Source organism: Dromiciops gliroides, chromosome 4 (genome assembly GCF_019393635.1).
Source record: "Dromiciops gliroides isolate mDroGli1 chromosome 4, mDroGli1.pri, whole genome shotgun sequence".
Lineage (NCBI taxonomy): Eukaryota > Metazoa > Chordata > Mammalia > Microbiotheria > Microbiotheriidae > Dromiciops > Dromiciops gliroides.
The window spans coordinates 454928655-454949879 of NC_057864.1; the positions used below are offsets into that span (position 1 = coordinate 454928655).

Here is a 21225-nt window from a genome sequence, read left to right on the forward strand (position 1 = left end):
AAATAAAGGACACTGCTTACCACCCAAAAGAGTCAAAACCAAAACACTGATGAAGAAACGGTTTCTTCTTTTAATTGGCATAGCCTTCTCTGATACTGTCACAGGGCTAGTGAACAGAGGGACCACTTGGGGTTTAATAGGTACTACTAAATCACAAAGCTCTTTCAGCACTGAACCACCACATACCCAGAAGCAGTCTCCAAAGTACTCATGTCACTAGGACCAGGAATTGCAATTCTGAACATAGGTGATCCGACGGTTATGACCCTTGCTAACCCTCTCATCTTCAAGGCTATGTGTTTGACCCATTTCTCTTGGCCATTCTATTGCTACGGCAACCTTATTTACTCTTGTCTTTTTATCTATCATCTCTATATAGATGATTCCCTAATCTGCATCTCCAAATCTGACTTCTCAAATTTCAGACCCTCATTTCTGCCTGTACTTGCTCCTTTTGAATGTTTCTTTCACATTGTCTGCTCAGAATAATTTTTCTTGCTCATCAATCATATCTGAGATGTTTGTGTCATTCTCTGCGTGTGTGTGTGTGTGTGTGTGTGTGTGTATCCAGAATGAAGCTCGAATTCCCATCTGGCATTTGAAGCCCTCCTCAATCCAAGCTATTCATTATCAGACCTAGTCTTCTAGATAGACATATCAATAGACAGATGGATAGATAATTGGATGGATGGATGGATAGGTAGTGTGAGGAAATGAGGGTTGGGCTCCTCTCAATCTGGACCTGTTTGAGGAAAAGGTCTGCCTCTCCTCTCCCCCCCCAACCCCCCAGCAAACAAAATCACATGATTCAGGGAAACCCTAGACTTGTCACAATTAGATCTGCTCCTGAGCTGTGTCCATGTGGGGGAGAAGTTGAAGGGTTGTCCCTGTATTGCCTCCCCCATTGGCTAAGGAATACTGTGTTCCCATTAGCTAGTTTGGGGCATGTGGATTATAATCCTTGAGTAATTGGTGAAGAAGTGGAGGGGCCAGTTGCGTTAAGAGATAAAAAGGCCTGTGAACCTCTATTTTGTTGTTCACTCCATGAGGAGTAATTCATTCTTGTGAGAATGACAATAAATGAGCCTTTGACACATCACCAGTGCTGAGTTCCAGAAGTTATTGGGGTGATATTTCTCACACGTAGTGTAAAAATATTTTTGATGACTAGGGCTAATTTTGGGGGGCTAAACTATGGATGACTAAACTGGGGACTTTTGACTATTTGGCTATCTGACTGCGTTTAATTTAATATGGGCCACTTATAAAGTTCCACCACACTGCTCCACTCCCAAATTGATAAGCAAAATATTAAGAAGCCTCTTAACTAAATAATCAAAGCAGAGTTTATTTATGAGATACTATTGAAAATTAAGAATACAGGGAAATAAAATGTACAACCTGACTGCTTTCCTGCATCTCTTTCCACTGCATCTCTTTCCCACCTGCTTCGAATCAAACTTCTTGAATACAATAAGGGCCTTAGCCACCTCCAGCCTCAGGGCACGTTACACTTTCCCTGGTTTGTAATAAGGCCTGTAACCTTGTCAGCCCTCCTAGTCCTGCCTTACTGTTTGTCTTGTCCCCCCCCCTTCTCCTTTCTAATCTTGTCAGCCGCCCTCTTGACCTCTTCTCAGCCCCCTGTCTCCTTGTCTGAACCTTGTCCGTGCTCCCCTCTAGTCCTATCTATCTAGTCTGTCCTCCTCTAGTCAGCCCCTCTCCTTTTAGTCCGTCCTCCCTTAGAGTCTAACTCCCAGGTCTATATATACCTTTTCTTCTCTCCACTCAAATCTCGGGGCTTCCTTCACCCCCACAGACCAAGCTAATCTGCCAGCCAGGGCTGCGGCAGGTTGGGGGGGGGGCGCGCACTCCCACTTCCCGTGCCTCAGCACAGGCTATCCGGGATCTTTCCGATAGCTCTGCTCAGGTCGGAGGGAGCTGGGGGCTTTTTATCCCCCCTGCTGTCTGACCTGGCGTATAGCCCACGGGACTTTTTCGCTCAGCTGAAGATGAGGAGGAGGGGGAGAAACCCTGAGGGCCTAAGTCTTTCTAATCTCAGCCTAAAGGTAGGGTCCCCAAATCAAAATAAATTTCCACAGTAGGTAGATAGATAAATGATAGACAGAGAGAGATGAGAGAGATGAGAGAGATGAGAGAGATAGAGATATTATTTACTAAACATAAAAAATCAAGAAAAAAGGCTATGCCCTGGGAATGGGGAATAAGGGTGGTAATCAGATTTAAAACAAAGAGAACTGCTTGTCTCCTGATCATTGTCTTCCTCACCCCCTGAAGATATTGATGCTATGACCAACCTAAGGGCATTCAGAAAAAACTAAGCTTTTGATCACAGGGAGGATACCCTTTCCATTCTTGATGGTAATGGTCTAGGAAGTAGTTTTAGTACAAGATTAAGTCATTATTGTTCCAGAATATTGACTTCCAAAATTGTGTTTTAATATGATGATTTTTCCTTCTTCCAAAATTCTTATATTATCTTGAACTGTCTTGGAGTAGAGATGTCCAAGGGCATGAAAGAACTCTACTGGTTTCGATAGCCATGTCTCTGTGCAAGAAATGCTTAGATTGATTGATTGATTGATTGATTGATTTTTTTTGATGAAATGCTTAGCTTTAGATTAATGTTAAGTTAATAAAGTAATACAAAATACAAATTAATTTTTAAAATTGTTTCTGGGGGGCAGCTAGATGGCGCAGTGGATAAAGCACCGGCCCTGGAGTCAGGAGGACCTGAGTTCAAATCCGGCCTCAGACACTTAACACTTACTAGCTGTGTGACCCTGGGCAAGTCACTTAACCCCAATTGCCTCACTAAAAAAAAAAATTTAAAAAAAAAATTGTTTCTGGAACACTTAAGCCTAAAATGTTGTAGACAGTATTAATATGTTTTTCCTTTGACATATGGGACCTATAATAAACTGGAGGAATTGGACTGGGAGGGCTCTGATGCCCCATGGCTACTAAGGAATTTGGCAATTGACCCAATTTCAGTAGAAATTGTCCAACTCTCAGGGTACAAAAAGTTGAACAGTTGACCTTATGACCCCAGCAAGGACTAGTGCCATTCATACAACAAACATTTGCCAGAATGGAAGATACCCTGTGGCTTCCTGACTGAGCTCTATAGCTGGTTTCCCTTATTTGCATTCCTAAGCTTAGCTGCTTTGCTGATGTGGCTACCAATTGACTTCTGAGGAAGCTATTTAGCTCATTACTCAACCACAATCTTTAACCCTGTGCCTAGAGCTTCTAGGAACTCTCGACTTAGAACTGAGATTTGCATTTATCAGTGTTCTAAGCAGCTGAGTCCAGAACAAACATACTGTCTTTGTCTGGTGTTAAATGTGCATCACCTGTCAGCCATTATAGGTCAAGCTGATTGGGCTTAGCCAAAATTGGCTGTTTATTGGTCAAGGGATACATGTAGGAACAATGTGCTAGTTTCTCTTGTCATGGTCCGTCTCTATGTTGCCACTGTCCTCTTTAAATCTGGGATCCACAGTGGCATGTATGTTACTGATTTCCTACTGACCTTGAAAAAGGCTAGGCATTTCTTGGCAAATGTGACTTCAGTTGAAGCCTATTGATTAGTTTTTAGCAGTGGGGGAGGGGAGGAAATAGATTAAACATTCTCTCTGTCTTTCTCTCTCTCTCTCTCACTCACACTCACACACACACACACACACACACCGACTCTCTGTCTCTGCTTTTTTTTGGGGGGGGGTGAGACAAAGACATTTAATTGGGGGAGGAAAGGGGAAAACAGATGGAAGATTCACAGATTCTTCAACCACTGGAGGGAAGGACCCTGAGGATCCTGAGGGTGGCTGGGGATGTCAGGCATGTTGCCATCATCTCGAGCAGGAACAGGGTAATTGTAAGGTGTAGCTTGGTTGATCATGATTGCATACTTGGTATAGGGGCTCAACGGAGGTAAGAGCAGAGCCATAGCTCCAATGGCAAAGGACACCATCAGCACTGGCTCCTTGGACCAGGCCTCCTTCAGGAACCAGCCTTAGTCTGCCCACCATGTTGGTGGCTGGGATTTGTCAGAAAAGGATATTTATAAAATAAATATTTTATATATTTATATATTATATTTTTATATAGGTATAAAAGAATAAACCTTATATAAAAGGATAATCTGAGAGGATGAACAAGAACAGAACAACAAACACACCTCCTTGAACCAAATACACACTCTTCTCTATCCCTGGGGAGAATGGGTTCAAACTTACAGAGGTTGTTACAAAGTATGCACTTTACCAAGTCTCCTTCCATATACAGCATAGCTGGTAGACAAAGCTGTTCCCTTCTTTGCAGAAAATGATGTCTCAGCTGTCTGGTGCAAACACTGCTGTACTCATTAAAGCTTAAGGCTACCGGCAAACTTTTGCATCGCCTCCTATTCTTAGACCTCAGGCAGTCTGTTCTTTCTACCTTTCAAAACTCACTAGGTCATTGTCATCTCCTTTACTATCACTTCAGGGCTACAAAGTGGGGGGAGAATAGGTTTATTGGGTGCTCATAGCTTCACAGCAACTCTAGGTGAGAGCAGGTTCTCCCCTACCTATGGGTGCAAGCAGTTTGTCCTCCACACTCAAATGTAACCAGGTAGAGAGAAGTGCCTAATCGAGGAATTATACTAAGGAAGTCCCCTAGATCAAGGCTTCTTAAATTTTTTCCACTTGTAACCCCTTTTTGCCTGAGAAATTTTTATACAACCCCATGTATATAGGTATATAAAATAAGTATTGTTAATATGCGTGTATGGATCACCTGGATTTGATGGAGGTACCTTATTATCCAAACGTATTTTAATTAACAGGTAAGTAAACAATTTGCTTTATCAAATGGAACAATAGTTAGAATTTTCCACAAACCCTTAAGGAATAATGTTCTTATTGTTGTTGTTGTTGTTGTTGTTCAATCACATCCAACTCATGACCCCATTTTGGGGTTTTCTTGGCAAAGATAAAGGAATGGGTTTTCTGTTTCCTTGTCCAGCTCATTTGACAGATGAGGACCCTAAGGCAAACAGGGTTAAATGACTTGCCAGGATCACACAGTGAGTATGTGTCTGAGGACAGATTTAAAGTCAGGAAGATCAGTCTTCCTGACTCCAGGCCCAGCACTATCCACTGAACCACCTAGGTATTCTATCATTTTCCTACCACCATTCAATCCTTCTTTCAGCATTCCCTTCAAGGGGTCTCCTCTCTAACTAGTCAAAGGTGAATCCAAGAGTATTTCTATTAACTGAACTAATCAAAGAAACTTATTCCTTCTGATCATTGCCCTAAAACATTTAGGGCATGGGGAGAGAGGTTACTGCTCTTAGGTGAACCAAGGAGGAACTCTTGTTCTTATCTGCAAATAGGCTTAGAGTCAAGAAGACCTGAGTTCAAATCCTGTATCAGATACTTACTAGCTGCATAAGTCACTTAACCTCTGTCTGCCTCAATTTCCTCAACTATAAAATGTATCCCCAGTTACATAATGGCATTGACCTCACAAAATTATTTTGAGCTTCAAATGAGATAATATTTATAAAGCACTTAGCACAATGCCTGGCACATAATAGGCACTTAGTAAATGCTTTTTCCCTTCCCTCATGATAGCTTGCCCCTACACCTGGTAATTGTCAGGCAGGCAGGCTATAATCAGTCAATAAGCATTTATTAATCACCTACTATATACCAGGTACTGTGCTAATCCCTGCCCTTAAGGAGTTCACAATCTAATGGGAGAGACAAGAGCAAACAAGTATGTACAAACAAGTTATAGACAGAATAGATGGGAAATCATCAATTGTCCTTCATTCTGGAAGAGGACCATGACTTCAGGGAGGTGATATGATTTGCAGTGAATTGGATATAAGTGAGGGAAGGCTGTGCAAAGTCACCAGCTTCACTCTCTCCTCCAAAGCCAGCTGGGTCCAGTGGAAAGATATACATCAGGACAACTGGAGATGGCCCCAGTACCTGGGGAGACTTTGGCCTTTTTAAGCTAAGGTCTTTCACAGGTCTCAGTTTGCCTATGGCGACACCCATTCAGTGATTAAGACTGGGTAAGAAATGAAGCAAAGAAAGGCCTCTTTTACTTAGTCTAAAAGAAAATAAATAAATAGATAAATTAGGGAAGGGAAAGACCCTCAGGGTTTCTAGGCAAAATAGAAGCAATTGCTCTTTAGGCCCATTCTAAGCCATCAAGAGGCCAAAGGATGGCCAAATGAGACCTGGGCTGGAACCTATTGTTGGCCAATCAATGAGGACCAAGAGTTATTTGAGTTTAAGGAGTGATCCTTAGAAGAAATCTTGGGGTAAACCCCCAGACATCTTGTGAGGTTTCAGCAAACAAACTCTGCCCAAAGGAGAGAAAGAAGAGAAGCATTTTGTTTCAGAATGGATAGTTTAAAAGAGACTGATGAGATTTCTTTTTCAGGTGAATGCAAAGGCTGCAGACTAGGAGCATATTAAAATGTTTTCTTAATATTTCTAAAAGAGAGAGCAGGAAGGCTTTTGTCTACTTCCATACTTGCTTTACCCTTATCCATACTGAGAAAGCCTCTACTAAAAAAAACCCAATCATTTCAGATATATGCTTTTGACCATATTAAAGAAAAAATGTTTTTAATTTATAGGGTTTTAACATAAATGAGTGAATTTTGTCAAAAGCCTTTTCTGCATATATTGAAATAATCACGTGGCTTTTTATCTTTGTTGTTTATATGATTAACTACCCTGGCATCCTTGGTATGACTCACACTTGGAAATAGTAGATTATTTTCTGGATAAATTTCTGTAGTCTGCTTATAAGGGATTTATTTATTTATCTATTGTATATCATTAATGTGGGAAAATATGGGCCGCCCTCAAAAGCTGATTGAAGTTGTCTGGGGAATGTCTGGGAGGTGAATTTCAGCTGGGAGAAGGGTGCTTACTAATGGCTCCTTTCCTTCCACTTCCCCCTCCCCAGCAATCAGGATCACATGATGAGAAAGACCCAGGTCTGGTCATGTGGGAGAGGAATTTAGAGAGCTGCCCCTTTGACTATACTGCATCCCATTGGCTAGCATTTGGCACCAGTGTCTTGATTCACAAATTGTAAATGAGGAAGAAGGGAGAAGCCAGCCAGTTGAGATAAAAGGGCTCCGGAGTCCCACACTCACTGCCATTTCCATTAGGGAGCTGGCCCATTTGCTTGAATGTATAAATAAAGACCTTTGTTACTTCTCCAACACTGTGTCCCAGAAATTTTTTTTTTTTGGCGGGGCAATGGGGGTTAAGTGACTTGCCCAGGGTCACACAGCTAGTAAGTGTCAAGTGTCTGAGGCCAGATTTGAACCCAGGTACTCCTGAATCCAAGGCTGGTGCTTTATCCACTGCACCACCTAGCTGCCCCTCCCAGAAATTTTTAAATGGGGTTTCTCACAATTTGTTTCTCACAATTAATAATCTATAGTTCTCTTTCTGTGTTTTGTCTTCCCCTTGTTTGTATATCACAACCATTTTGTCATATAAAAAAAATTTGTTAAAATGCTTTCTGTCTCCATTTTTGAGAGCAATTTTTATAGCTGTTGTTATAACTATACATTTATATAACTGTAAATATAAAATAAACTATAAATAACTATATATAGTTAATTGTTCCTTAAATGTTTCATAAATTCCATTTATAAATCCATCCGGCTCAGGATTTCCCCCCCTCTAATTAATTTATGGTTTACTCAATTTATCTTTCCAAGACTGTTAAAATATCTATTTCTTATAAGATTTTATTTCCCATGTATATTTTAGGCCCAAATTCAATGGTTCCTGAACTGAAATCTCATGATAAAAAAATATTGAAGGCTCACTCTACTTTCCAAGTCTTTAAACTGTTCACTTCTCTCCCTGCCTCTCAATTTCATCTTAATATTTTAAACATACTTACTGTATCGCAGTATCACATTTTCTTTATTTCAGTATCAAATTTTCTTCCTCTTCCCCTCCCCCTTTCTCACCCATTGAAAAGGCAAGAAAAACAAAACCTATTACAAATATGTATAGTCATGAAAAACAAATTCCTGCATTAGTCATGTGTTTGCTCCCATCCACCCTCAAAGAAAGAAAATTGCTTCAATCTGCTCTCTTGAGCATCAGCTCTTTGTCTGGAAGTACATAGCATCTTTTATTATTAGTCCTTTGGAATTGTGCTTGTCATGATATTGAGCAGAATCATCAAGTCTTTCAAAGTTGATTTACAATGTTGTTGTTATTGATACGTTTTTCTCCTGGTTCTGCCCACTGTATTTGGGATCAGTTCATACAAATCTTCCCATGTTTTACTGAAACTATTCACTTCATCATTTCTTATAGCACAATATTATTCCCTCACATTCATATATTATCACTTGTTCAGCTCTTCCCCAACTGATGGGTATCTCTTCTTTGACACCACAAAAAGAGTTGCTATAAATATTTTTATGCATATGAGTTTTTTCCTCTTTCTCTGATTTTTTTTCTTTTATATGATTATTTAAGCATTTTGTTTCCTCTTCTGGTCAATTTATATATTTTTATTAATATTTACCCATTTAATTTAGATTGTGAGTTTTATTGGCAAATAATGGATGAAATAGTTCCTATTTACTTTTATTTCTTCTTCACTGGTTGTGAATTCATCTTTTTCATTCTTTTATATTAGTAACTTGGTTTTCTTTCTTTTTTAAATCAAAGTAGTCAATGACATACAATTAATCTTCAACATTATTGCATTGGCAACCATACACATTCACTGCTATGCATAGTAGAGAAAAAAAGAGAGGTGTGATGCATGCAAGTCTGTGGAATAGCTGATATCCTACTGTTATGGGGTTAGAAAACTGGCCAGCTAACCTAAAGGACACAGGTCTGGGGCAACTCTCCTTAAGAAGCTAAACCTAAGGACAGAAGCAAAAGAGATAAGCAGCACCTGCTTGGGACTGAGTTAACTCCAAAACCACCACCCTTCATTCCAGTCTCCCCCATCCCTTGGGGAGATAATCCTATTAGGCATGGCTACTGTCTGAGTGGTGTCAAGGGAACAGATAACCCCAGAAGTCAAGATCACCTCCCCTCATTCCAGTTTCCCCCACCCCTAAAGGGAACTTTCCACAGTCAGATGATCACCCCATCTGTCCCTCTACCATCTGTTCTCTAAAAAAGCTTTTGCCTTTCTCCTGCTCAAGGAGATGGGTATCTCAGAGAACCATGTCTCTGGAACTATCTCCCCTCGAGACTCCTGTTGAGATTTACTTTCTCTAGCACTTAAATAAAAGATTATTTTATTCTAATTGGATTTGAGTGCAGAGGAATACCTAAGGACCCCTACACCAACAGTTTCCCCTGTGACTACCAGGTGCTTCACTGGTCTTGTTCACTCTATCCTTATAAGTAAAGAGTTTCCCTCCCCCACCCCCCCACCCCTGCAAGTATTCATTACATATTTTCATTCTTTGCCTTTAAAACTCAAGTTTTGTGTTGCAATTATCCCCCCAAAGTGTAGTGCAACTCCTTTGGGCTAAGCCCAAATGCGCAAAGTCAAAGATGTTAGATATACTTCATGCCCAAATGTCTGCAGCCACTGTTAGCCATGAGTCTGATGTTAACAAATTGACAAGTCATTGTATCCATAAAAAGGAGGAAAGTCTTTCAAGCTGGTGTGTTCTTCATGGTTCCCAAGGCCATCTGCCAGTTGGGAAGGACAGCGTCAGAGGTTATGTCGAGACCTCACTAGTTTTGGTGTCTTCTGACAGCAGCAACTAAAGTCCCATCAACCTTTCCCTTGGTTTTCAGAGGGTAGCCAAGGTAGAGAAGTTTAAAGCAGTCTGGTATGCTGTACAATGCCCTCACCCTGCCATTTAACACAGAAGGAGGCAAGATTCAGGTTAAAAATAGTTTTTGTTTTAAGAATTCAAGTATTTAAGTATTCATGGTTCTGTAGATTTCATGTACTATGAAAAGTGAATATTGTCCAAAATCCAAGTTTTGTGATTGGTTGGTTGGTTGAGATGTTAGCACAGTTGGGGCAACTAGGTGGCACAGTAGATAGAACACCAGCCCTGGATTCAAGAGGACCTGAGTTCAAATCCAGCCTCAGACACTTGACACTTACTAGCTGTATGGCCCTGGGCAAGTCACTTAACCCCAACTGCCTCACAAAAACAAACAAAACAAGGAAGATGTTAGCACAGAAGGACACAGAATTTGGGGGAAATTACTAACAAAAAATGTTTTGCATGTTAGCAATTTTATTTCGTATATGTCATTTTAGTGGCTATTTCATGGTTACTGTGTCAGGAAAAGTGTGTATTGTCAGAATTAGTGTTACCCCAGGCAAGGCAAGTTGCTTCACTTCCATTTGCCTCAGTTTTCTCAACTGTGAAATGGGAATAACACCAGCGCCTACCTCCCAAGGTTTTTGTGACAATCAATTTTTGGTCGTTAAACATTTATCAGCATGCCTCTGCCTATAGCCCTTGTTTCAGAGACTCTCTCATGACAGGAAAGGCCCAGGGACATGTTGAAAGATTTTTCATCTTTCTTACTTCATAGGCCTTACTCAAAAATCTGCACATTACCTTTCAGCATATTGAAGTGAATTTTCCACTTGTAGTAGTAGAGTTCATAACTATTTATATTTAAATGTCATAACTTTTAAGTTGCTTCCATTGGAATTCTTTGTTCATCCATCCATTCCCCTTTACTTCTTCTCTTGTGTGGTTGTAGATAGTTCCTTCCCTGTTCTTCTAGTTCTGCTTTTTTTTTTTTAGGATTTACATTATTTCATAAAGAACTTTCCATATTTCCCAATATTCCTCATACTTGTTGGTCTTTACTGATCTATAGAACTCTATGACATTAACATTCTTCAATTTATTTCCCATTCATCTCACTGGATATTTATGACCAAAGGATCAATGATTTAGAGCTGAAAGAGACATTAAAACCCGGTGAATCTAACCACCTCACTTTACAGAAGAGGAAACCAAGGTGCTTTGAGGTTAAGTGACTTGCCCAGGGTTACAGTGATTGAGCCAGGATTTAATCCTAGGTCTTTACGACTCCAAGTGCAGAGAAAACTGCAGTGAATAGATTGTTGGGCCTGGAGTCAAAAAGACCTGAGTACAAATCCACTTATTGGCTATGTGACCCTGGACAAGTCATTTAACCTCTATTTGCCTCAGTTTCCTTAACTGTAAAATGGGGATAATGATAACATCTACCCTGCAGAGTTGTTGTGAGGATCAAATGAGATAATATTTCTTTAAAAGCTCTTAGCACAGTGTATGGCACCTAGTAGGTATTCTGTGATGGCTCATTCCCTTCCCTTTCACCTTCTCCATCTACTATGCCACACTGCCCCTCCATCTGGTTGCTCTTGTGAAAATCATATTTTGCAAAATAATATGTGATTTGGGGATTTTATATATCAAAATTTAAAATGTTCCAGACTTACTAAAAAAAGTCAGTTCAAATGTTACATAAGGGTTTCTTTTCTTTCTTTTTTTTTAAAGTGAGGCAATTGGGGTTAAGTGACTTGCCCAGGGTCACACAGCTAGTAAGTGTTAAGTGTCTGAGACCTGATTTGAACTCAGGTACTCCTGACTCCAGGGCTGGTGCTCTATCCACTGTGCCACCTAGCTGCCCCTGGGGTTTATTTTTATATTATTGCAACTATTGAACTCAATAGTGTGGGCTTATTTTTGTAGAGATTCTTATTCTTTTGAAATTGTGCTTTAACTTGTATTAAAATATGTTCTGATTTTTCACAAAGGTAATTGTATACTTAGTAAAAAAAAGTTATTACTTGCAATTATTGCATAATTGTATATTATATTCCGAGTCAAAGCAAATTCACATTTTTTGCAGTCATCATTATCCTCAATTAAATCCATATGAGACTTGGATTATGGGAACTTACCATTTAAGACATTAATTGCCTTCATTCTGAGTTACCAGATGCCAGTTGGCCAAGATACCAGCCAATCACAAGAGGAAAACATACAAGAGCAGACACTGAACTGTCACAAAAGGGGAGACGCACAAAGTCCAGGTACTTCACTGCCTTGGGAAAGGTCGAGAGAACGGCTATTGGCAAGAGTTGAGGTTGGATTCTCTTGGTTTAATTTTCCTCCTACATGGCACCAGGTGGCCAGGCTATGCCATCTGCTGGGTCAGGGTAGCTAGGCTTCTTCTTTCTGAACTCCACATGTTCTTCCTCTCTCTTTTGCTAACTTCTAAATACTTTAATAAATGCTTAATGCTCAAAGCCTGGTGCTATAAGCTTCTAATTTAAGGTGACCACACATTAGATTTTAGTCATAACAGTTAGATTTTAACCATCACACTCTGAGGTGTGCTTTTGTGTGGGGTTTTTTGTTTGTTTGTTTGTTTTTGCAATGACAGATAACCCTCTGTAGAACTCCTGAAAGAGACTGTCCTTCCATTTAGCTATCTTTGGTAATGCTTCCCTGAGTGTATTGCCAACGTTGGAATTGTTCAGTTGCTCAAGTGTTCTGAGATAGTTTGGACACAGAGGCTGGAAAGTGGGTCCTGAAAAACCTCAAGTCATCAAGCACTCAGAAACCAAGAGGGAACTACAGATTCCAAATGACATGTTGACACCAGGGCCAGTGTTCTATGCACTGTGCCACCTAGCTGTCCCTGTTTCCTGTTCTATCTATGTCACTTTTTTTTAAAATTATTTTTTTTCATTTTTATAAATTTTTATTTTTTTAGAATTTTCCCCAAATTACATATAAAAACAAATTTACATATGTACAAAAAATTAATTATTAACTATAACTATATCCAACCTGGGAAAATTATATATAATTGGATTTATGAAAAATTATGATTATATGAAAAATGATAAGCTTAGGAAAATTATAATTGTGCTGTAAGTCCCTTCGTGGTTGCCATTCAAATGTAAGAATATTTTTTATGACTAGCCTAATTTGGGGGGGCTAATCTGACTGGAGGACTTAATCTGGGACTTTTGACTATCTGGCTATCTGACTGCTATTAATTTAATGTGGGCTGTTTATAAAGTTCCACCACACTACTCCACTCCCAAATTGATAAGCAAAATATTAAGAAGTCTCTTAACTAAATAATCAAAGCAGAGTTTATTTATGAGATACTATTTAAAATTAAGAATACAGGGAAATAAAATGTACAACCTGACTGCTTTCCTGTGGTCTCTTTCCACTGCACCTGCTGCGATTCAAACTTCTTGAATACAATAAGGGCATTAGCTGCCTCTCGCCTCAGGGTATGTACTTTCCCTGCTCAACTTCTTTCTTCTAACTCCTCTTAATCTTCACTTTCTCCAACCTGTACCCTGTGCTGACTGCTTCTGTGCTCTCCGCTGCCTCCTGTTCAGTCTGTCTTCTGCCGCCTTTGCTCCTAGTCCTGCGTTGCTATTCGTCTCGTCCCCCCATCTCTCCTTTCTAATCTCGTCAGCCACCCTCTTGACCTCTCCTCAGCCTCTCTCGTCCACCCCCTGGCTGACTGAACCCCTCCTTGTCTAACTCCCAGGTCTATATATACCTTTTCTTCTCTCCACTCAAATCTTGGGGCTTCCTGCACCCCCACAGACCAAGCTAATCTGCTAGCCAGGGCTGCGGCTGGTGAGGGGGGCAGTGTGCCTCAGCACAGGCTATCAGGATCTTTTGGATAGCTCCGCTCAGGTCAGAGGGAGCTGGGGCTTTTTTTCCCCCAGCTGTCTGACCTGGTGTCTTGTACAGCCCACGGGGCTTTTGGGCTCAGCTGAAGCAGAGGGGAAGGGGAAGAGACCCTGAGGGCCTAAGGCTTTCTAATCTCAGCCTAAAGGTAGGGTCCCCAAATCAAAATAAATTTCCACACATATCAATTTTTAAAAACTGTGTTCTACATTGTGCACAGTATCATCAACATTGTGTGTTGATCAACTGTGATAGACTAGATTCTTCTCACCAATCCAGTGATACAAGGAAGTTCCAAAGGACTCATGATGGAAAAGGCTCTCCAAATCCAGGGGAAAAAAAAGAAACTGTGGAGTATGGACACTGATTGGATCATACTATCTCTTTTGTTTTTGGTGCTGTTGTTTTCCTTTTTTTGAGGTTTTTCCTTCTTGCTCTGATTCTTGTTATATAACATGACTAATGCAGAAATATGTTTAATGTTATGTATCAGATTACCTGCTGTCTAGGGGAGGGGGGCAGGGAGGGGATGGAGAGAGAAAAAATTTTGAAATTGGATATCTGATCTAAACAAAGGTTGAAAACTTAAATAAATATATATTTTTTAAACTGTGTTCTAAATTTTCTTCCTCCTTCCGCACTCCTCCTTAAAAACTCAAGCAGTTCAATGTTATACATGTGCAGTTATGCAAAACATTTCCACATTAGAAGTAACCAAAAAAATCATACTTCAATTTGTATTCAGATACCATCAGTTCTTTCTCTGTAGATGGATTGCATTTTCCATAAGTCTTTGTGTGTTGGGGTGGGGGGGGCAGTGAGGGCTAAGAGACTTGCCCAGGGTCACACAGCAAGTAAGTGTCAAGTGTCTGAGATCAGATTTGAACTCAGGTCCTCCTGAATCCAGGGCCAGTGCTTTATCCACTGTGCCACCTAGCTGCCCCCCATAAGTCCTTCTGATAGCATCCTACTCATCATTTCTTATAGAACAATAGTGTCTCATCCTAATCTCATTTCATGTTTTGGTCAGCCATTCCCCAATTGATGGGCATCACCCCAATTTCAAATTCAACTTTTCTTTTAAAAATCTCTTTTAGGGTACCAACTTAGTAGTGGTATTGCTAGGTTGGATAGTATGCGTGGAGGGGCAGCTATGTGGCACAATGGATAGAGAGCTGGCCCTGGAGTCAGGAGGACCTGAGTTCAAATCCAGCCTCAGACACTTAACACTTACTAGCTGTGTGACCCTGGGCAAGTCACTTAACCCCAATTGCCTCACCAAAAAAAAAAAAAAAAAAAAAAGATAGTATGCATGGTTTTATAGTCCTTTGGCCGTAGTTCCAAAATGCTTTACATAATGTTTGAATCAGTTTACAACTTTATCAAGAGTGTATCTTGTTCTAAGTCAAACAAACATAAGCCTTGGATTGGAGACATCTTCATGCCAAAGGATGAGAGGGGCTTGTTGAAATGTCACACTTATACCCAGAAACCTAAAGAAGCCTCTTATCAGGCTGCACAGGGAGCCTGCATTAACACCCCCATACAATGGCCATGAGGTACCACAAGGAAGTTATCTCACCGGAAAAGTAAAGCAGAAACTCTTAGAAATTGTGTAACCAGTAAAGTCCCGAATTGCTTCATCATTCAATTTTCTTTAAAATGTTTATTTTTATTTTTTTAAAACAGTAAACATTTTTATTTAAAGTTTTGAGTTCCAGATTCTATCCCTCTTTCTCTCCCTCCTCTTTCCCCTCCCTGAGGCAGTAAGCAATCAGATATAGGTTATACATGTGCAATTATTTGCACATTATCATATTAGTCATTTTACATAAGAAAACTTGAAAAAAGAAAAAATGAAAGTAAAAATAGCATGCTTCAGTCTGAGTTTAATCAATGTCATTTCTCTCTTTGGAGGTGGATAGTATGCTTCATCATTAGTCCTTTGGGATTGTATTGCTGAGAATAGTTAAGTCATTCACAGTTCTTCATCAAAAAATACTGCTGTCTCCGTGTACAATGTTCTCTTGGTTCTGCTCACTATACATCAGTTCATATAAGCCTTTCCAGGAGTTTCTGAAAGCATCCTGCTTGTCATTTCTTATAGCACAATAATATTCCATCACCATCATATACCACAACTCATTTAGCCATTTTCCAATTGACAGGCATTCCTTTGATTTTCAGTTCTTAGTCACCACAAAAAAGAGCTGCTATAAATATTTTTGTACTGTAAGGAATTAATTGTGATTTGGGGTTTCTATGACCACATCTTTGCTTCATTATGGTCAAACTGAAAAGATGTAATCTTGAAAAGCCAGGTGGCTTTAGCTCCAGGAAGTGATGTTTGCTCATGGGACCTGTCAATCAAAGTTGCCAGCCAATTAGCTTGGGTGTGTGTGTGTGTGTGTGTGTGTGTGTGTGTGTGTGTGTGTGTGTGTGTGTGTGTGTGTGTGTGTGTATGGCCCTATTTTCCATTGTAACAGCAACATTGTAGCAATAATCAACTATGGGTGACTTCATTATTCTGACCAGTACAATGATCTAAAACAATTCCAAAGGACCTGTGATGAAAAATACTATCCTCCTCCAGAGAAAGAACTGATGGACTCAGTGCAGATTGAAGCTAATTATTCTCCCCCCACCTCAATTTCTTTATTTTGCTTACTTTTTAACTGTTGGGGGAGGGTTCAGTTGTTTCAGTTGTGTTTGATTCTTCATGACCTCATTTGGGGTTTCCTTGGCAAAGATACTGGAATGATTTGTCATTTCTTTCTCCAGCTCATTTTACAGATGACATAACTAAGGCAAACAGAGTTAAGAGATTTGCCCAGGGTCACACATCTAGTAAGTGTCTGAGGCTGGATTTGAACTCAGGGAGATGAATATTCCTGACTTCAGCCTGGTGCTCTATCCATTATACCACCTACCTGCCTTTTCAAAAAAAAATTTTGCAACATGGCTAATATTGAAATATGTATTTTTGCATGATTTCACATGTATAATTGAGATAACATTTCTTGCCTTCTCAATGGGTGGGAAAGGGGCAGGAAAGAGAGAGAGAAATCAGAACTCAAAAAAAATTTAATGGCTATTTAAAAATAAATAAGTTATAAATTTAAATGTTTTTTAAAAGGACATAGGGAGGGGCAGCTAGATGGCACAGTAGATAAAGCACCGGCCCTGGAGTCAGGAGGACCTGAGTTCAAATCCGGCCTCAGACACTTAACACTTACTAGCTGTGTGACCCTGGGCAAGTCACTTAACCCCAACTGCCTCACTTAAAAAAAAAAAGGACATAGGGAGAAAATATTCACATATCTGTGTATATGTGTATATATATATATATATATATATATGTGTGTGTGTATATATATATGTATATGTATATATACATAAATTCTAAAAAGCCTTTTTAAACTTGCACCCTTAGGAAGATGGGTTAGGTTAAAAACCAAAAACTTTTCTTTAAAAAATTGGATTGAGTGGAAACAAAATTTATTGATGAGAGTAGCTAAGTCTTTCACAGTTAATTATTGTTACAATATACTGGGGTGTTTTTTTTTTTTTGGTTTTGGTTTTTGTGGGACAATGGGGGTTAAGTGACTTGCTCAGGGTCATACAGCTAGTGTCAAGTGTCTGAGGTTAGATTTGAACTCAGGTCCTCCTGAATCCAGGGCCAGTGCTTTATCCGCTGTACCACCTAGCTCCCCCCCTACAATATACTGTTGCTGTGTACAGTGCTTCCCTCGTTCTTCCCATTTCACTTTGTATCAATTTATATGTCTTCCCAGATTTTTCTGAAACCATCCCCTTCATTATTTCTTATGATACAATAATATTTTATCACAATCATAAAATGCAACTTCTTCAGCAATTCTTCTCAGTTTCTAATTCCTTGCTACCACAAGGGCTGCTAAAAATATTTTTGTACATATGAGTCCTTTTCCCTTTCCTTTGACATCTTTAACATACAGACCTAATAGCCACATTGTTGGGTCAGAGGGTTTGCACAGTTTTATAGCCTTCTGGTTATAGGTTCATATTGTTCTCCAGAATGCTTGGAGCAGTACACAACTGCACATTACTGTCCCAATGTTTCCACATTCTCTTTTTGTGTCATATTAGCCAAAACCATGAGTCTTGATCAAGTCTTAACCTGCATTCTTTTCTTTCTATTTTTTTTTTTGCAGGGCAATGAGGGCTAAGTGACTTGCCTAGGGTCATACAGCTAATAAATGTCAAGTGTCTGAGGCTGGATTTGAACTCAGGTCCTCCTGACTCCAGGGCTGGTACTTTATCCACTGTGCCATCTTGCTGCCCCCTTTAACCTGCATTCTTAAGCTGGCAGGCTGGGAGGTCCTTCCCCTCAAAGTTTCCTCACCAACTTGCATCTATACCATTTCTGTTTGTGCTAGCCTCATCTGTCCCAGGACACTCAGAAGCTGGTTTCCCTGTGTTTTTCACCAAAAGCCCAGTGAGGAAACTCCCTCTAACAGTGAACACCAGCACCTGCTTTGGAATTTATAGTTTTAAAGAGTTGCCTTAGTCATTGAGAGGTTCAGAGGTTTACATAGGGTCACACAGCTGATATATGTCAGTCAGGACATATAGATTTAAAACTAGAAAGGACCTCAGAGTCCAGCCAAGGAATCTGTTCTTCATTGTTTTTCTTCCTATGGCCAGGAGAAAGGAAGACCCACCAACACTGTGGGTATCCTCCTCCTTTGCCTTGCCCCTTATCAATCTTCCCTCTGCCAGAGCTGCTCAGAGCCCACCCATACTTCTTGACTGCTCATACAGCTTTGATTAGGTAGGAGCCACCACATCTCTTCTTTCTGGGGAGATGGAAGGCCTGCATGCTCTACCACCTGCCCTATAAATTCCTCCTCAGGGCCTTCAGGCCTTACCATCTGCCCTGCTTCTCCTCTATGCAGACCTACTGGTGCAATCTAAGAACTCCTGCTCCAGAATATGTATTAACTCCCCCAGTTAGAGAGAGAACACCCTGAGGGCAGGAAATATCTTGTTTATTTGTTTTTTTCTATTTGTATCCCCAAGGTTTGGTATTGTGCTTAGCATATTGTAAGCACTTAACAAATGCTTTTTTTTCATTGATACATTCTTATAAAATCCATTGCAACAAAGTACAACTTAGAGAAACATTTGGGTCACCCATAGTTTTATAGATAAGGAAATCAAGGCCCAGATTAGTTAAATAATTTTCCCAAGGTCACACAGGCTGCAAAATTAGGATTTAAAGTCAGGTCTCTTACTCCAAATCCAGTTCTTTTTTTGCTGCCTCACTTTGCAAAGCAATGAAGTGACGTGAAGATTACACCTTTCTTACTCCTTTTCCCTCTTCTCTGTTTCACTTTCACCGGGGCTTTCCTTGATATATCACCGGTCTAGTCCCCCATTCTCTGACTATTCCCCAATGGCCTGATAATACCAGAATCTCATTTCCCCATCCCCTTGTCCCCTGACAAATTTGAAAGCATCATGAAAATGTATGTATTTAAAAAGGTTTATTTTGAAACTTGGGTCCAACAGAAGTTCATGGAATCTTGTTAGGTGGCCCCAGGACCAAGAAGAGCAGAGTCCTAGCTGCTGCTAGGGGTCCTTATAGGGACCACACATCCTCCATAAGTACAAAGGGTACCAATAAATAAGCAAAGCTGCTACCAAATAATTTACATAAATTACACTTCACTGATAAGAACAAATTATAAGGGGGCAAAGATTTTAGGAAGGCTGGAGACTAGGAAGATGGCATCCAATTATGGAATTCTTTGATATGGACTATATCCCTTTGAGCTTCATTGGTCAAGTTTCTTCCAGCTTGGTAGTGGATTATGCCAGTACTTCTGAACCCAGTGGTCATTGAAGTTGGCACAAAAACCCTCTGGTTTTCCTACAGTCTGGAACCTGTGGAGTGAGAAGAGAGATGAGAAGCCAAGAAGCTTGGTTACTCTGAACTGTATCCCCCATACCCAACATCTCCTTCATCTCCCTGGGAAGGCTTAAGGAATAATCGCCCACCTTTTGCAAACTCCATCAGGCCCTTTTGAGTGCCACTGTATTCCTGAAGCCCCCTTCAGGGATGAGGGCATTGGGGGTCAAGTAGAAGAGAGGCTTCTCTCTGGTAGCCTCTTTCCTGGCCTCAAACTTTCATCACCTCAAATTATGCTTCCCTCTTTGGTTTTTCTCCTGCCCCCAGGGAAATGTAGTGATTTTATTTAGCTAAATAAGATGTGGGAATATAGGAAAGAATTACATTTCAAAATGTCTATAAGAGGATATATATGTTATGCAGAACCATAAATGGTATCATACAGGGGATAGAGTGCCAGGCCTGGAGTTAGGAAGACTCATCTTCCTGAGTTTAAATCCAGCCTCAGACACATACTAGCTATGTTTCCCTGGGCGAGTCACTTAACCCTGTTTGCCTCAGTTTCCTCATCTGTCAAATGAGCTGGAGAAGGAAATGGCAAACCACTCCAGTATCTCTGCCAAGAAAATCCTAAATGGCATCACAGAGTTGGGCATGACTGAAAATGACGGAACAGCAAATCATACAGAATTTGTTATGAACTCGTTAGCTGACCAATGAAAATGGCTTTTAATGACCAAGCTTTTAGCTTTGTACCCAATACCCTGCCAGAGAGAATGCCCAAGCAATGCAAGTAAAGTTCTTGGAGTGTATACAGGGTGTGTTTATGTCACATACAAACTTTAGGAAGGCTAGAATACTAAGGAGACAAAGTGTGTGTGTGTGTGTGTGTGTGTGTGTGTGTGTGTGTGTGTGTGTGTGTGTGTAGATGATCATTGTGGTGGTTGAACATCTACTTGGTTTTGGAGTACCAAATGTTGGCCTGGGACCACTGGGCTTCTGTTCTCCAGGCCTCAACCTCCATCCCTGTTTTGGTCAGTTTCCTCTTTCTACCATCTTTCCCTCTATCTCCTAGAGAGGCACAATGAGTAGATACTCACACCACAGCAGGCTGGGAGCACAGGCTGCTAGTCCTATAATAGCTTGTCACATTGGCTTTGTGGATCTGTTTTGTGATAAAGTTGAAGCAGCAGGTGGTGGGAGTGCTGGAGCCCCCTGCAAAGGAAGGGGAAATGTGCAATTAGTAAATCCACATGTTCACACTCCATATTCCTGGGGTGCAAACTGTAACCCAGCAACAAGCTTTCCATCAGGCACCCCTGGAGATGTGATCCCTCATGTCTCTCTACCCTGATTCTTTCCAGCACCAGGTGTGATTCTCTGTGCCTGGAGGAGGGTTGGACCAGCTATTCTCCTCCCCAGAGAGGATCCTGGGGAAAACCTGAAAAATGAGAGCTAAAAGAAACGTCCTATCTTTTATTGAGGAAGCCACTTGCGGGAGATCACATGGGTAGTTAGTGTCGAAGCCAGAAATAGACCCTGGTTGGACTAGAACCCAGTCTAGTGCCCTTTCTTCTTTCTTCTCCTGCTTTGAACTTAC

The 21225-nt window shown here is 40.5% G+C and overlaps 1 protein-coding gene across 1 annotated transcript; it reads right to left on the reverse strand.

Moving 5' to 3' along the window:
* Window positions 1–3777: 3777 nt before the first annotated feature.
* LOC122755266 (NADH dehydrogenase [ubiquinone] 1 alpha subcomplex subunit 3-like) lies at window positions 3778–4420 on the reverse strand. Its single transcript, XM_044003586.1, has 2 exons — window positions 4405–4420; window positions 3778–4035 (listed from the first exon to the last, which is right to left on the reverse strand). The coding sequence occupies exons 1-2, from the start codon at window positions 4418–4420 to the stop codon at window positions 3797–3799; spliced, it is 255 nt and encodes an 84-aa protein (XP_043859521.1). The 3' UTR covers window positions 3778–3796.
* Window positions 4421–21225: the final 16805 nt, after the last annotated feature.